At 51.6% G+C, this 17686-nt stretch overlaps 1 protein-coding gene across 2 annotated transcripts; it reads left to right on the top strand.

Moving 5' to 3' along the window:
- The first annotated feature begins 44 nt into the window (after window positions 1–44).
- Window positions 45–15876, top strand: VSIG10L (V-set and immunoglobulin domain containing 10 like). 2 transcript variants are annotated; one of them, XM_086353750.1, is made up of 11 exons: window positions 45–63; window positions 2677–2810; window positions 2891–3724; window positions 4128–4421; window positions 4570–4854; window positions 6109–6363; window positions 6766–7044; window positions 7458–7751; window positions 13844–13957; window positions 14138–14292; window positions 14795–15876. In XM_086353750.1, the coding sequence occupies exons 2-11, from the start codon at window positions 2771–2773 to the stop codon at window positions 14852–14854; spliced, it is 2610 nt and encodes an 869-aa protein (XP_086209876.1). In that variant the 5' UTR covers window positions 45–63; window positions 2677–2770; the 3' UTR covers window positions 14855–15876. The 2 variants fall into 2 exon arrangements, with proteins under 2 accessions (XP_086209876.1, XP_086209875.1); XM_086353749.1 differs by having other exon boundaries at window positions 7416–7751.
- The last annotated feature ends 1810 nt before the right edge of the window (window positions 15877–17686 follow it).

Here is a 17686-nt window from a genome sequence, read left to right as displayed (position 1 = left end):
AACGAACATTTACTCAAGTCTCCCATGTACCAGGTCCTGTGCTGGGCGACACTGGGGACCCAAGTGAGTCATGTCAGGTCCCTGCCTATGAGGACCTTCGGTGTTGAAGGAGGGACAGACATGGGTGCCCGGCCTTTGCTGAGACTTGGGACACAAGAGGGAATGATGCCGGAAGCTCTGGTCCTGGTTGGGCAGACAGACAAGCAACAGACAATCCAAACCTAGGGTGGGTATGAAGAGCTGGGCCCTGGAGTCAGAGACAGTGATTTTAGAGCCTCACTCTCATACTTACCAGTTGTGAGATCTTGAGTGAGTTACTTCCTGTCTCTGATGTTCAGTTTCTTCATGTGGAGGATCGAAACAGGAAGAGCTTGGTACAGTGGTTAAGGGCCTGGTTAACCCAGGTTCAGCTCCCAGCCTGGCCAGTCCCTGGCTCTGGGAGGACCTTTGGCAGACTCCTATTCTCTGAGCCTGGGCTTCTTCCTCCATCAAGTGGAGTCAGTAATGATACCTGTTTTCTGCTTGTTTGTTATGGTATAAGGTGCGTGCTAAGTCGCTTCAGTATTGTCTGACTCTTTGCAACCCCATGGACTGTAGCCCGCCAGGCTCCTCTGTCCATGGGATTTCCCAGGCAAGAATACTAGCGTGGGTTGCCATGCCCTCCTCCAGGGGATCTCGACCCAGGGATTGAACCCAAGTTTCCTGCATTGCAGGCGGATTCTTTGCCACTGAGACACCAGGGAAACCCATCACAGCATAGCAAACCTCTCTAAAACTTGGTGGTGTAAACCTACAATTACTTTGCTCATAAATCTGAAGTTTGGGCAGGGTTTAGCAGGGACAGCTTGCCTCTTCACGCAGCATTTGTTTGGGTGGCTCTAATGGGAACTCCTAGATGCCCCAGTCACATGCCTGGCAAGCTGGCTGGGGCTGTTGACTTGAGCTGGCTGTTGGCCAGGGGCCACCATACCTCTCTATGGGGGTGATTGAGCTTCCTCTCAGCACGGCAGCTGGCTCCCAAGAGGGAGTGCCCCACAGTACAGAGAGTGGACAGTGCCAGTCTCTCAAGGCCTAGATACAGAAACGCACAGGGCCACTTGTGCTGCACCCCTTCTTGGTCCAACAGTCCCAGAGCCCACCCAGATCCAAGGAAACGGGGCATAGACCCTATTTCTTAATAGAAGAAGTGTGGCATTTGTTGCCATTTTAAAGCTACAAAACCTACCCCATGGGATTTTGAAGGGTTAATTACAATAGCACCTTCAGAACCATACCTGATGTGCAGAAAATGCTCACTCTGTATTATGACCATTATTATCATCAGCATGGGGTTGGGGGGAAGCTCTCAGGAGGAGTGAGCAGCCTGACTGTCACAGACTAAGCTCTTCCCTCTGCCTGGGCAATCTCCAGCAGGTCCCTTGACATCTCTGAGCCACAGTATCCTGGTTCGTAAACACTCAGCTCATAGAGCGTTTAGAAGGGGCTCTGGCCGGTAATGCCAGAGAAGCATTTTGCACAGTTCCTGGTCCATGATAAGTGGGTAATTATTATTTTGGTTCCTAATAAGGTGAGACTTGAAGGACAAGTTGTGGTTTAGCTAGGTGGGAGCGGGTAGGGGAGTGAGCCAGAACATTCCAGGCAGAGGAAACTGTCCCGGCCAAGGCTGGGAGGGGAGAGATGGGCTGAAGAATGGTGGGGTGTTCAAAGAGTAAGTGCTGGAGGGGAAAAGGAGTGGCTCTACCTGATGCAGGACCTGGATGTTCGGATGAGGAACTTGGTTGTCTTCCCAGGGCAGGTGCTGGGGAGCCATAGAGGGCTGTGAGGGTTGGCCGGGTGGGGGAGCAGCTCTGGGGTTAGAAAGACTCTTGGACCATCTGGGGATCCATGGCCTGGAGGGAGGAGGCTAGGCAAGGGGATAGAGAGAGGAGTCAGGGCCTGTGCTGGGGTCATACCAGTAGAAAGAGAGGAAGAGATGGAGCAGAGAGATTCAGGGGGCCAAGGAGGTGGTATGGGATCTGGAGATTGACAGCAGTGAGGGGAAGAGAGGCAGGAGAAAGGCTTCCAGCATCCCTCTAGAAGGTGGAGCTGATTGGAGATGGAGAATGCCTGAGGGTGGGGTTAGAGGAAAGATCCTAAGTTTAGTGGGACAGAGGGTGTATGCCGTTCTAGGGGTCAAGGAGACACAGCTCTGGGTCTCAGGAGATTTGATTGGGTGGAAGACAGCCACTCAAAACAGCCCTGAGGGCAAAAAGGGACCATAGAGAGCAGAGGAGGAGCAGGATCAGACAGGAGTATTTGAGGCCTGGCAGGACGGAGTGGACCGGAGGCCAGGAGGCTGCAGAGGAACGAGACCACAGCCATTAAGAGGCGGGGCTTTCTGAAAGCACGCCTCACCCTCCTCCAGGCAGTCTTCCTGGCTTCACCTCCACTGCTCCTCTCCACAAGCTTGCTACTAAGTTTCCAGCTGGGACTCCACTCTCACCATCTCCCCTCCACCCCCCCCCACCCCGCTCCCAACGCTGGGCAAGTGGGGAGTGCAGGGGTCAGGTTAGGCACCCCACCCCAAGCTGGGACCAGCTGATGAGGACAAATTGGGTGGGGTCGGTGGCTCAGCCACCAGATCCGGGTGGGGGATCCTGGCACCTCCCACTACATCTGTCTTTCTTCCCCGCCCAGGAAGCTACCAGTCCTGTCAGACTTGTCCAACCCCAGAGGGATCAGTGCAGGCCCTGGGTCTTGCTCCAGTATCCTCGCGGGTGCGGCCAGCACCATGGACACCTCACAGGCTCTGCGGCTCCTCCTGCTCCTGGGTAAGCCCCCGGCTCAGCTGGTTCCCCACCAGCCCCCTTTTCTGCAGCCCAGCACCACCCTCCCCTTCTCTCCTCTGCAGCCTCTGGAGTAGAGGTCCTCGCCTTCCAAGCCTCTTCTGAAATTCAGAGAACCAGTCTCTCCTCGGACCTAGAAAGCTCTTCCCAGGGCCCGGGTGCGAAAATTCCCTCCAACAATCTCCCCAGCTGGAAATTCCCAGATCAGACGGCAGGCTCAAAAGTCTCCACGGATACCCCACTTTCCGAATGGTCTCCCAAGGGGCTGAATTTGAACGATTCCTTTGGGTCCAATATTTCTGCTCAGAGTGAAAATCTGAATCTGGAACCCTTCTCTGGAATCCCCAGTTCCGATGTATCTCCTGACACCTTGGGTTCGCAAGTTGCTGCCCCAAGCCGGGAACTTTCCTTGTCTCTTAGGACCCCAGCTTCCAGCATTTCTGCTCACTTCCCTGATACTAAAGTCTCTGTGGAGGCCCCAGCTTCAAAATACTCCCCTGAGGACAGGGATCTTGAGTTCTCTGCACAGAGCCTGGGTTCTAAAGTGTCCTCAGAGACTCATGCAGGGACAAGCTTCCCCCTGCAGGCGGGGGAGCCTCTTGCAGTCCTGGTGGGGACCACCATCCAGCTCCGGCTGGTTCCAGTCCCCAGCCCTGGCTCCCCACCCCCTCTGGTGGTTTGGCGCCGAGGTTCCAAGGTATTAGCAGCGGGGGGCCTAGGGCCAGGGGCCCCTCTGACTAGCCTGGACCCCACCTATCGAGACCGCCTACGATTTGACCAGGCCCGAGGGGGCCTGGAGCTCACCTCTGCTCAGCTGAAGGATGCTGGGGTCTACACAGTGGAGGTCATCCAGGCTGGGGTCTCGCGGCAGATCCAGGAGTTCACGGTGGGTGTGTATGGTAAGTGGGCTCCAAGCTCCAGATTGCTGACTGCAGGGGCCTGCTGGTGGGCAGGTTACCGCTGTTCTGCGGCTGTGTCCTCCCCAGAGCAAGGGGTTCCTAGACAAGGGAGAGGACTCCTGGGTTGGGAAGAGGCAGAAGAGGAGCTGGGGGTCAAGGCCGATGCTTGAGGGAAGTTGGACCTGGGGACCAAAACTCCTGGGGGCACTGACTCCTGAGTCCCAGAGAGGAGAGAGTTGGGGACTCAGTCTGTGAGAAGAGGATTCCTGGGGCTAAGAGGAGGGCTAAGACGGGGACTCAGCTGGGCCAGGTCCTGGGTGTAAGAGGTGGCAGGGACTGGGTCTCAGACCTAAGGGCAGCAGGGCCTGAGAGCCTAGTCCTGAGCCCATGCCCCCTCCCCCAGAGCCCCTGCCCGAGCTGTCCATGCAGCCCAAGGCTCCGGAGACCCAGGAAGGAGCAGCAGAGCTCCGGCTGCGCTGCATGGGGTGGGGGCCGGGTCGCGGGGAGCTAAGCTGGACGCGGGACGGACGCGCCCTGGATACAGTGGGGTCTGCGGAAGCGGAGCCACCGCGGATCCGCGCAGAGGGCGACCAGCTTCTCATCGCGCGTCCGGTGCGCAGCGACCACGCCCGGTACACCTGCCGCGTCCACAGCCCCTTCGGCCACACAGAGGCCGCGGCCGACGTCAGCGTTTTTTGTGAGTGGGGGGAAGCCTCCGGTCGGGGACACAGATCTGAGGGCTCAGGCTCCTGGAGTCCCTAGGGAGGATGTCTAGTCTTCGTAAATCCTGGGGCGGCCCCAGATGACCCTGACCTTCGCGGTTTCAACCCCCTTCCTCTGCCTAGATGGCCCGGATCTGCCGGTCATCACTGTCTCCTCGAACCGCGATGCCAACCCCGCCCTGTATGTCACCGCGGGCAGCAACGTGACCCTGAGCTGCACCGCCGCCTCTCGGCCACTGGCCGACATCACCTGGAGTCTGGCCGACCCCGCCGAGGCCGCCGTGCCCACCGGCCCACGCCTCCTGCTGCCCGCGGTCCGGCCCGGCCACACCGGAGCCTACGCCTGTATCGCCAGGAACCCGCGAACCGGCAGCCGACGCCGCTCGCTGCTCAACCTCACAGTGGCTGGTGAGTGTGGCTGGGCAGGATGCAGGGGCGGGGCCACCAAGGAGGGGCGGGGATGCCCGAGAGAAGGGGCGGTACCAGCGAGCGGCTGGGACTCCTGGAGGGGACGGGGCCAGCATGGAGGGGCGGGGCCGACAGGGAGGGGCGGAGATCTCTGTAGAGGAACAGGGATGCCCAGGAGAAGGCGAGGAGCAAGGATGGCCAGAAGGGCCTGGGTCAGCACCGGGAGGGCGGGGACTCCTGGGCAAGGGACGGTCTCAACAAATTAAGCAGCGGACGTAAATCGCAAAAGACCCTGATGCTGGGAAAGGTTGAAGGTAGGAGGAGAAGGGAGCAACAGAGGATGAGATGGTTGGATGGCATCACTGACTCAATGGACAGGAGTTTGAACAAACTCCGGGAGATAGTGAAGGACAGGAAAGCCTGGTGAGCCGCGGTCCATGTGCCCGCAAAGAGTCGGACATGACTGAACGGCTGAACAACAAAGTAAATGACAAAAAGTAGTACTCTTGCCTGGAAAATCCCATGGACAGAGGAGCCTGGTAGGCTGCAGTCCATGGGGTCGCTAAGAGTCAGACACGACTGAGCGACTTCACTTTAACTTTTCACTTTCATGCATTGGAGAAGGAAATGGCAACCCACTCCAGTGTTCTTGCTTGGAGAATCCCAGGGACAGGGGAGCCTGGTGGGCTGCCATCTATGGGGTCGCACAGAGTCGGACACGACTGAAGCGACTTAGCAGCAGCAGCAGCAGCAGGAGATAGGAAAGGGCCTAAGTTGCTTGGGCCAGTAACTGGGATCAGGAAAAGAAGTTACCTGGGAAAGGGGACGGAGTCACAGAGGAAGGGGCGGATTCATTCTAGAAAGGGACAGGGTCATCTTAGAAAGGGGGCAGGCCCAGTAGGAAGGGCAGGGGTGTCAACAAAAGGGAAGGGGTCAATAAGAAGAGGCTACTCAGAGTAATCAAAGAGGGGGCCGAGACCCTGGTGGAAGGGGTGGAGCTAGAAAAGGGGGCGGGGCTACGAGCGGAAGGAAAAGAATCAGAGTGGCAAGATGAAGCTTCCTTAGGAAATCGGCGACAGGCAGTGGGGCTGTCCACTTAGCCCTGGGGTTGCCGGAAAGCGAGAGGGGTTTACACGAGAATGGGCGGGGTCAGTGCCTACGGGGCGGGGTCAGGTGAAGAAGAAGAGTAAAGGGGCTGGGGGGGGAACGGACACAGAGCCGACTGACCCCTTGATCTCTCCCTTTCCTCTACAGATTTGCCCCCCGGGTCCCCTCAGTGCTCAGTCGAAGGGGGTCCTGGGGATCGCAGCCTCCGCTTCCGCTGCTCGTGGCCCGGCGGGGCCCCTGCCGCCTCCCTGAAGTTCCAGGGTCTCCCCGAAGGCGTCCAGGAGGGACTGGCGTCCCCTGTGCTCCAGGCAGTGGTCCCCGCCCACCCCCGGCTCAGCGGCGTCCCCGTCACCTGCCTTGCTCGCCACCTGGTGACCACGCGCACGTGCACTGTCATCCCGGGTGAGAGCCTGTGGGATTTCCTTACTGTTTCCCTCGAGGAGGAGCTGGTACTGCTTTGCTCCTTCAGGACTCGAGGGAGGAGGATTTCCTCTGTTTTCAACCCTACAGATGTTCGGAGGTTTTCTCTATACCTCAAGCAGAGGCCGGTCCAAAATTTCTTTCCTGGACCCACCAAGAGAACTGACACTTTCCCAAGTGTTCAGAGCAACAAATGGTTGAGAATAATATGACCTGGTCTACTGCATGTATTTCATAAGTCCTCGTTAAGGAAATCAGACGAATGAATGAGGGAGAGAGTGAAAGGGCAGATCTTCCTCTTGTGGCTAAGGTGCCCTATTAGATTCACCAAAGGGCACAGGACTCCTTCTTTGACTTTCTTGCTCGGGTTTCTTCCGGCTACAGAGGCCCCCCGAGAGGTCCTGCTTCACCCAATCGTAGAGGAGACACGGTCTGGAGAGGCAGAGGTAGCGCTGCAGGCGTCTGGCTGTCCCCCACCTTCCAGAGCATCCTGGGCCAGGGAAGGGCGGCCCGTAGCCCCAGGAGGTGGGGGACGCCTGCAGCTCACTGAGGATGGGCGGAGACTTCTCATTGGCAACTTCAGCCTGGACTGGGACCTGGGAAATTACTCCGTGTTGTGCAGTGGGGCGCTGGGTGCTGGGGTCGACAAGATCACCCTCATTGGTGAGTCCCACCTTTTCCCAGAATCTCTCTTCTCCGAAACCCAGGAGACTGGGATTCCAGCCAGTTCCTCCCTCAGACCTAGGGCTCCAGACCCCCAGCCCCTCATCCCTCAGACACAGAAATCTTTGTCCTGGGCCTCCTCCAACCCCAGACCCTAGGACTCCCACCCCCAGATCCCTGATCCCTCAGGGAATCCTGGACCTCAGTCACTTTTTCCAGGGAACCCTCAGACCCTTGCTCCCTCAGACCCAAGAGTCCAGGCCCCCATTCTCTTCCTGTCTTAGATCCAGGAGTTGGGGTCTCCAGACCCTCTGCTCCTAGGACTTAGAAGTCTAGGTCTGTGACCCCTGTTCCTCTCCCTCTTGGACCAGTGAATCCAGCTTCCACCTTGACCTCCCGCCTCACCCCTCCAGGACCATCCATCTCCTCGTGGAGGCTGCAGAGAACCCGGGATGCAGCAGTGCTGACTTGGGATGTGGAGCGCGGAGCCCTGGTCAGCCGTTTCCAGATCCAGGCACGGGTGGAGGCCCCTGACCCGGGCAGAGCCATCGCCTCGGACTGGGTCTCCCTGCTCATCCTGGGGCCTCGGGAGCGTTCAGCTGTGGTGCCCCTCCCTCTTCAGAATCCCAGGACCTGGGTCTTTCGTATCCTGCCCACCCTGGGGGACCAGCCAGGGACGCCCTCCCAAAGCCAGATCTACCGGGTCGGTGAGTTGGAGCCTTTCTCCTGGACTTCCCCCTCTCAAGACTCTTTAGTTGGATCTTCCTTCTTTCTCTGCATTAGTTTCCTGGGGTTGCCGTAATTAGATACCTTGAACTGTGTGGCTAGAAACAACAGAAATGTATTCTCTGCCAACTCTGGAAGCCAGGAGTCTGTGCAGGGTCACGCTGCCTCTGAGACTGTTGAGTTGTTTTTTGTTTCTGTTTTCCGTGTACTGTGTGTTCCTTGTGGTGCACGGGCTTCTCTTGTGGAACCTGGGCTCCAGAGCATGTGCGCTTTTCTTTAGTTGTGACCCACGGAGCTTAGCTGCCTGTGGCCTGTAGGATCTTAGCTCCCCTGACCAGGGATCGAACTGCACATCCCATCTGAATAAGGCAGATTCTTTTTTTTAATTAATTTAAAAATTTTGACTGCACTGGGGCTTCATTGCAGCCCACAGGCTTAGTTGCCCCAAAGCACATTGTCTTAGTTCCCCTGATCTCATCCCATGCATTGTAGGCAAATTCTTAACCGCAGGACCCCAGGGAAGTCCCTGCCTCTGAGATTCTGCGAAGAATCCTCACTTGCCTCCTTCTAGCTTCTGATAAAGCGAAAGTGAAAGTCACTCAGTTGTGTCCGACTCTTTGCAACCCCATGGACTATATACTCCATGGAATTCTCCAGGCCAGAATACTGGAGTGGGTAGCTGTTCCCTTCTCCAGGGGATCTTCCCAATCCAGGGATCAAACCCAGGTCTCCCGTATTGCAGGCAGATTCTTTACCAGCTGAACCACCAGGGAAGCTCTCTATCATCTGATAGTGACTGTCAATCCTTGGCATTACTCCAGCCTCTGCCTTCAGCCTCTCACAGTCTCCTCCTCCTCCCTGTATGTGTCTCTGTCTTCCTATAAGGACACAAGTCATATCCGATGAGGAACCACCCTAATGATCTTATCTTGACTTGATTGGTTGAATTGTGCTCCCCCCCTGCAAAAGATACAGTAGCCCCTTTATCCTCGGTTTTGATTTCCGAGGTTTCAGTTACGAGGGGTCAGCCGCAGTCTGAAAATATTAAATGGAAAATCTCAGATATAAACGATTTATAATAGGTTTCTCAAGAGGCAGTTCAGGTGGTCTGGTATTCCCATCTCTTTCAGAATTTTCCACAGTTTATTGTGATCCACACAGTCAAAGGCTTTGGCCTTGTCAATAAAGCAAAAGTAGATGTTTTTCTGGAACTCTCTTGCTTTTTCCATGATCCAGCGGATGTTGGCAATTTGATCTCTGGTTCCTCTACCTTTTCTAAAACCAGCTTGAACATCTGGAAGTTCACGGTTCACATATTGCTGGAGCCTGGCTTGGAAAATATTGAGCATTACTTTTACTAGCGTGTGAGATGAGTGCAATTGTGCGGTAGCTTGAGCATTCTTTGGCATTGCCTTTCTTTGGGATTGGAATGAAAACTGACCTTTTCCAGTCCTGTGGCCACTGCTGAGTTTTCCAAATTTGCTGGCATATTGAGTGCAGCCCTTTCACAGCATCATCTTCCAGGATTTGAAATAGTTCAACTGGAATTCCATCACCTCCACTAGCTTTGTTCGTAGTGATGCTTTCTAAGGCCCACTTGACTTCACATTCCAGGATATCTGACTCTAGGTGAGTGATCACACCATCATGATTATCTGGGTCGTGAAGATCTTTTTGTACAGTTCTCCTGTGTATTCTTGCCACCTCTTCTTAATATCTTCTGCTTCTGTTAGGTCCATACCATTTCTGTCCTTTATCGAGCCCATCTTTCCATGAAATGTTCCCTTGGTATCTCTAATTTTCTTGAAGAGATCTCTAGTCTTTCCCATTCTGTTGTTTTCCTCTATTTCTTTGCATTGATCCCTGAGGAAGGCTTTCTTATCTCTTCTTGCTATTCTTTGGAACTTTGAATTCAGATGCTTATATCTTTCCTTTTCTCCTTTGCTTTTCGCTTCTCTCCTTTTCACAGCTATTTGTAAGGCCTCCTCAGACAGCCATTTTGCTTTTTTGCATTTCTTTCCACGGGGATGGTCTTGATCCCTGTCTCTTGTACAGTATCACAAACCTCCGTCCATAGTTCACCAGGCACTCTATCTATCAGATCTAGGCCCTTAAATCTATTTCTCACTTCCACTGTATAATCATAAGGGATTTGATTTAGGTCATACCTGAATGGTCTAGTGGTTTTCCCTACTTTCTTCAATTTAAGTCTGAATTTGGCAATAAGGAGTTCATGATCTGAGCCACAGTCAGCTCCCAGTCTTATTTTTACTGACTGTATAGAGCTTCTCCATCTTTGGCTGCAACGAATAGAATCAATCTGATTTCGGTATTGACCATCTGGTGATGTCCATGTGTAGAGTCTTCTCTTGTGTTGTTGGAAGAGGGTGTTTGCTGTGACCAGTGTGTTCTCTTGGCAAAACTCTATTAGCCTTTGCCCTGCTTCATTCCGTAACAGGCCAAATTTGCCTGTTACCCTAGGTGTGTCTTGGATTCTGAAAGAGATGGGAATACCAGACCACCTGACCTGCCTCTTGAGAAACCTATATGCAGGTCAGGAAGCAACAGTTAGAACTGGACATGGAACAACAGACTGGTTCCAAATAGAAAAAGGAGTCAAGGCTGTATATTGTCACCCTGCTTATTTAACTTCTATGCAGAGTACATCATGAGAAACGCTGGGCTGGAAGAAGCACAAGCTGGAATCAAGATTGTTGGGAGAAATATTCAATAACCTCAGATATGCAGATGACACCACCCTTATGGCAGAAAGTGAAGAGGAACTAAAAAGCCTCTTGATGAAAGTGAAAATGTAGAGTGAAAAATTTGGCTTAAAGCTCAACATTCAGAAAACAAAGATCATGGCATTTGGTCCCATCACTTCACGGGAAATAGATGGGGAAACGGTGGAAACAGTATCAGACTTTATCTTTTGGGGCTCCAGAATCACTGCAGATGGTGACTGCAGCCATGAAATTAAAAGATACTTACTCTTGGAAGGAAAGTTATGACCAACCTAGATAGCATATTCAAAAGCAGAAACATTACTTCGCCAACAAAGGTCTGTCTAGTCAAGGCTATGGTTTTTCCAGTGGTCATGTATGGATGTGAGAGTTGGACCGTGAAGAAGGCTGAGTGCCGAAGAATTGATGCTTTTGAACTGTGGTGTTGGAGAAGACTCTTGAGAGTCCCTTGGACTGCAAGGAGATCCAACCAGTCCATTCTAAAGGAGATCAGCCCTGGGATTTCTTTGGAAGAACTGATGCTAAAGCTGAAACTCCAGTACATTGGCCACCTCATGGGAAGAGTTGACTCACTGGAAAAGACTCTGATGCTGGGAGGGATTGGGGGCAGGAGGAGAAGGGGACAACAGAGGTTGAGATAGCTGGATGGCATCACCGACTGGATGGACATGAGTTTGAGTGAACTCTGGGAGTTGGTGATGGACAGGGAGGCCTGGCGTGCTGCGATTCATGGGGTCTCAAAGAGTTGGACATGACTGAAGGACTGAACTGAGCTGAAGTTTTAAATTGCATGCCTGAGTAGCGTGATGAGATCTCACGTCGTCCACTCCATCTCACCTGGGAAGTGAGTCATCCCTTTGTCCAGCATATCTTGCCTGTTAGTTACTTTGAAACTGTTCCAGTTGTCAGATCAACTGTCATGGTATGTCAGGGCTTATGTTCAAGAAACCCTTATTTCACTTATTAATGACCCCAAAGGGCCCGAGTAGTGATGCTAGGGGAAGTGTAGATACATAGGTCCCTGTGTGACCTTATTTGGAAATGAAGTCTTTGCATATCATCTTGACTTGATTACATCTGCAAAGACTGTATTTCCAAGTAAAGTCACCTTCACTGGTACTGTATCTTTTGGGGGAGGAGACAATTAGTAACACTCTCCAACTTCCTTTTCAAAATTTTTATTGATTTAGTTAGCTGCATTGGTCTTAGTTGCAACACATGGGACCTTCATTGCATTGCGCAGGATCTTTCGTGGCAGCGCACACTCTCTAGTTGTGAAGCGCGGGGGTTTCAGTAGTTTCGAATATTCCCACTTCTAGGTACTGGATGCGTCCTTCCTTAGCTCTCTTCTCCACCTATATTTCTCCCCAGTGTGGCCTTTCCACTCTCAGTGCCTTAAATATCATCAATACTCAGATGATGCTCAAATGTCTGATCTCCAGCCCAGACCTCTGAACTCCAGACTTGAAAAGCCACTTCCCTACTTGACATCTTCACTTTTAATGTCCAACTGACATTTCAGACTTTACATGTCCAAAATAAACCTCTTGATATTTCTCCAAACTCTACCCTGCCCACCCCTCTCCTGTCAACTCCCCAGTCTTTCTATCCTGGAAAATGGTACCACCCACATGCTGACATCACCTGTAACATCCCAAATATCTCCAGAGTCCCATCACTTCCTTCCAAAATGCTTTTTTTTTTTTGAGTTTTAAATTTTTTATTTTTTAAACTATGAAAGTATGATAATACATTTACAGGAGACTTGGAAAATACAGAAGAAAGTTACACGTAGTTCAACTATATATTGTAATTATTTTTTAAGTAGATAAATTAAGATATTTAGCTGTACTTTCAATATCACACTCAAAAATTAATAGAATGTATAGACAGAAAAGTAGAAGGATATAGTAGATCTGAAAAGCACTATGAGCCAATCCAACATAATTAAAATTTATACAATTTTCACACAAGAGCAGGGTACAAATTCCATTCCAAGATGCTTTCTTAATCATCTGCTTCTTTCCATCTTCACTTCTACACTCTGGTCAGACACCACAGTCCTCTCTTGCCTGGACTGCAGTAGCCATTTTCCTGGTGTCTTTATGACCCCTCTTGCCAGCTTACAATCCATCCTCCAAGTAGACGCCAAAGTTATGCAAATCAGACCATGTTGCTGCTACCTTGCTTAAAAAGCCTTTCATGCCCAGGCTCTGGCCCCTCTTAATCCCTCTAACCTCAACCCTTACCTCTTCCACCTTCATTCCATATCCTCCACCCACACTGGCCTTCATTGAACACAGATAACTCTTTCCTGCCTCTGAGTCTTTGCATATTCTGTTCCCTCTGCTTGGAACACCCTTGTCTCCCTGTTTAGCATGCCTGGCTCCCTATTCCCCAGGTCTCTGCTCAAATGTTACTTCCTTGAGGACTTCCCTCACCAACTTTTCTAAATGTCACCTCCTCTTCCATTATTTCTGTCATTTGTTGTTGTTCAGTGGCTAAGTCGTGTCTAAGGCAACAGCATGGACTCCCATCCATGCTGCCAGCATGCCAGACTCCCGTTCTTCACTATCCCCAGGAGTTTGCTCAAGTTCATGTCCATTGCACTGGTTGATGCCATCCATCCATCTCATCCTCTGCCACCCCCTTCTCCTTTTGCCTTCAGTCTTTCCCAGCATCAGGGTCTTTCCCGAAGAGTAGGTTCTTCACAGCAGGTGGCCAAAGTATTAGCACTTCAGCTTCAGCAGCAGTCCTTCCAATGCATATTCAGTGTTGATTTCCTTTAGGATTGACTGGTTTGATCTCCTTGAAGTGCAAGGGACCCTCAAGAATCTTCTCTAGCACAATTTAGAAGCATCAATCCTTTGGCACTCAGCCTTCTTTCTGGTCCAATTCTCACATCTGTACATGACAACTAGAAAAACCAGAACTTTGACTGTAGGGACCTTTGCCAGCAAAGTGATGTGTCTGATTTTGCTCCTGAAAGCAGAGACATCAAAAGCAAATTTCTCTCATAGCTCATTTATTTTTTCTTCTGAACACAATCTGTTATTATGTTATATATTTCCCCATTCGTTTCTGATTTCCCTCCTAATATTAATATCAACCCACAGGATAATGGGTATCTTGGTTTGCTCACCAATGGATCTTCACCGCCTGACAATGCCAGACACACCACAGTCATTCAGGAAACATTTAATGAACTGAGGTGTAAGGGGTCTCAGATTCCTGGGTTCTGACGAATGGAGGGTTGAGGCAGAAGGCTCAGGAAACAGGTCCGGCTTTGGTTCCGTTCCCCTTATTCCCTTTCTCTTGGTTTCTTCCAGGTCCCACCCTGGGCCCCGGGGCCATCGCTGGCATCGTTCTGGGGTCCCTACTAGGCCTGGCACTCCTGGCAGCTCTTCTCCTCCTGTGCATCTGCTGTCTGTGCCGCTCTCGAAGTAAGTGGGGAACCCACTCCTGGAAAGAGTCCCACTGGTTCAGCCTCTGAACCAATCAGCAGCAGTTACCTCCAGTCCATCTAATCCACCTTCAGCCCAGCTTCCTTTGCCATTGACTGAATGGGCATGTGAGTACAGCCAATCAAGCATTCCTATTTCTCTTCCTCTTCCCTTTCCCAGGAGAGGCGCATAAGAAAAAGAAGCAACCCGGCACGTGGACCCCTGTAGTCCCCCAACCGGAAAAGAAGGTGCAGAGCTTGACCCCAGTGCACACCCCACAGCCTCTGCCCCTCAAAGTACCGCTGGAGAACCCTAGCCCAATCAGGGCCCACCCAGTGAGTATGGGTGCCCCAGGGTCCTGGAATGGGGGTGGACATTTTTGTGTTTTAGTCAGGCAGAGGAGATGGTCAGAGTTCTCTTCCTCCAGCTTTTTTTGTTGGTTCAGAAAGTTGATAGATTTCCCCCCCTTTTTTTTTTTTTGATACACAGAAGTTGGACAGGACTTTCCATCGTGTGTGTATATATATATATATATATATATATATATATATGCATGAAATTCCAATTTCCCCAAAATGCCTTCATTCATTTCCATAAAAATTGGGAAAGCTTTCATTTTCTCTCTGAAGTAGGACAGAACATCTCTTCCCCATAAAATTTGAGTTGTTGCATGCCTTGTTTCTCCCAAGGGTGACTAGACCTTTTTTCCCCTTTGTAAATGGGGAAATTCCCCTCAGCTAATTTTGGAATGGTGCGAGCTAGCACTGGGAAAGGGTGAGTTATGTCACATCCAGGGTAACTCTTGTGGTTGTTCCCTGTCCCTCTTCTCTCTTCTAGGCCACTGGCATGCCTCCAGGTGGGGGCCCCAAAACCGTTCGGGCAGCTACACAGGTGTGAGCCAGGCGAGTGGCTCGCTCTGTGCAGGACTTTGGGGGCGGGACTTCCTGTTTCGCCTTCGTAGCAGTCAGGACTTCCTGTCCCACTGTGATTGATGGTTCGACCTGGAAAGTGGGACTTCCCGTCTCCCTCTCTCAGCGCCCAGGAAGATTCTCCCTGTATTCATGCAACTAAGGAGATAGGGCTCCACGGCTGGGAGAGACTCCTGCTAACCGAACAGTGTGGTTTGTACAGCCTTCAAGCGGGCAAGGGTCTGTGCGGCCGGGAGCTGGAGAGGGTGCCCTGCCTCATTCTCTGAAAAGGTCTTCCTATATCCATGTTTGCCTCTTCCAGGCTACGCCCCATCCAGCTCCCAGAATCTTCATCTTAAATCAGATCACATACCTCTTCTCTTTAAGCCCTTCTAGGGTTGCCCATTGCCCTTCAGATATTATCCAAGCTCCTCATTGAGACCTTTGTTGAAGCTTTGTGGTTTGGCCTCTGTTGGCCTCTCTAACCTCTCCTTCCAGAAATTTCACCCCTGCTTCTCTTCTCCATACTTTAGTTTGCCTCCAGGCCTTTGCTTCTAGAGTTTACTGCACCTGGAGCAGGATTCTTTGCTCTACATCGTTAATATTTCAAGTACAAAGGGAACTGTTACCATCTTAAAGGACCCTTCTCTAACCCATGACCCAAACCTGCCTTGGCTATGAATTGAGTCCTAGAGGCTCTGGACTTCCTGCTTCTTGTATGTAAATATGTAATTACTTGTTTAACCTCTGACTTCCTCTCTAAACTGAGAGTTGTACGAAGGTAGAGACCTTGTCATTATCACCAGCATTTAACACAGAGTTTGGCATAAAAACATCCTTAAGTATTTGTCATCTGATCAAATGTCTGGGGCCAGTGAAATTCAGGACTTGCTACTGCTCTCCCGAGCAGGATGACTTCCTTTTCCAATTGAGTTTCTCACTGGAAATCTAAGGAGTGCATTAATGAAGGTTAGTTTGGCTATAAGTAATAAAGTAAATGATGGAAAGAAATATGGAGGTAGGCAGTTTCAGTGTGGCTCAACAACTTAGTGACACCATCAAGTATTTGGGTTCTTTGTGTCCTGCTTTGCCACCCTATGTGTTGGCATATTGTCTCAAGTAACAAGATGGCTGCTGCAGCTCCAGGCATCACATCTTCACACAATTATATCTAATGACAAAAGGAAGGGAGCAGGGTTCCTTTCCTCACATGAATGAGGGGAAATTTTCCTGGAAGCCTGATAGCAAACTTCTCTTAAGTCTCACTGACCAAAAGCTGGCCATATCACTGTGAGGGAGGCTGGGAAACCAAATATCTCAGTCTGTGTCATGGAAGGTGGGCAAAGATGAAAGTGTAAACAAATAACTAAAGCATAGGCAACAATATCTGTCTCGGAGAGGCAAGGATGTGAGCCATTCTGGCTAAAGTTTGGTGTGAAAGAGGCCTTTGGAAAATAGAGACCTTGGATCTTTTTAGAAAGGTGATGGCTGGAGTCCTGGAACCTCTACATCTCTTCTATGTCAGTGAGAATTTTCATTTCTTTTGTAATCACTAGAAATTGAAAACCTAACATGAGTTGGTTTAAACATACATGGGACTTTATTGCTTATGTAAATGAAGGTAGGCATCAGGTAAGTTTTGATCCAGTTGCTCAAATGATGTCATCATGGACTCAGTTTCTCTAGACTTTTCACTCTGCATCCCATGGTGTTTCTATCACTCGCAGGCTCTATGTATTGTCCTCCCCACCAGTGCTATCCCCATAGACCCAAGATCTCTCCATGCGATGGAGAATAGACATCCTGCAGATCTTGACTTCATATTACTGAGCCACATTATCCCAACAGAAGAGCAGCTCTTCCCGGGAAATCCACACTGCTCTGGTGTTCGTTCTCTCATTAGTCTGGCTGAGCCATGTGCCCACCTCTGAACCAGTCACAGTGGGAAACGGGCTATGCCGAGTAGCTTCAGCCAATCAGGGGCCACCTCTGTAAATAGGTCAATTCCAAATCTACCAAAGAGAAAGGGGAAGGCAGAAGTGAAGCTGGGGAGGCACCACCAATGACCAGGAGTCTGCGCTCCACTCACCCATATGCTTACTGACGTTGACACTGGCAGGCGGAGACTTTGGAAAAAGGCGTTTATTGGTGTGACGGTCTCAACACTCCCCATGAATCGGAACACACGGCCCCCAGGGCCCCCCCCCCCCGCCCCCCTCCCTGGCACCCCTCCCCCTCCCCTCCCTGTCCCCTGGACCCTGGGAATGGAAGACAATGTGGGATGGGGCCCCCATCTGAGGTACAGTCACTGCCCCTTGCCCCCCTGCCCCTGCTCTGCCCTCTCTCGCCCTCCCAAGCTCTGGGTGGTATAGTTTGGGGTGGGTGCTTATAAGAGGGTCTCCCGGGAGCTGGAGTTGGTAACATCTTGGTCTGGACTGGGAACGTCTGTGTGATGCCCCTCTCTTCCCCCATTTTGTGGGATGTGGTGTGCCAGCGTGGGGTATACCTACAATCCGAGCTGAAGTTACAGCCTCGGAGCGCCTTTCTGACATAGTTGCTCATCCTCGGGGGAACCACAGCTGGTCACCGGCTACAGGACAGCTGGAGCCAGGGGGCTATTGCTGGTCACAGTCGCTGGTGTGTGTGTGTGTGTGTGTGTCTAAGTGTGTGTGTGTGGGTGGTCAGGTCAGCCTTTGGGAGGGTCAGTTGGTGGAGAGGCCAGGCAGTGGTGGACCAGCAAGCTCACACTTGTGGGCCGGCCGTAGGGGCGCTGAGGGCAGCTGGTGGGCGCTGCAGGCGGCCGAAGGGAGTGGGGGCGGGC

The sequence above is a fragment of the Bos grunniens genome, chromosome 18 (genome assembly GCF_055505025.1).
Source record: "Bos grunniens cultivar Pamir isolate PY7600 chromosome 18, Bosgru_T2T1.0, whole genome shotgun sequence".
NCBI lineage: Eukaryota > Metazoa > Chordata > Mammalia > Artiodactyla > Bovidae > Bos > Bos grunniens.
Note: the sequence above shows the minus strand (reverse complement) of the source record. Positions and strands in the feature narration are given on the sequence as shown.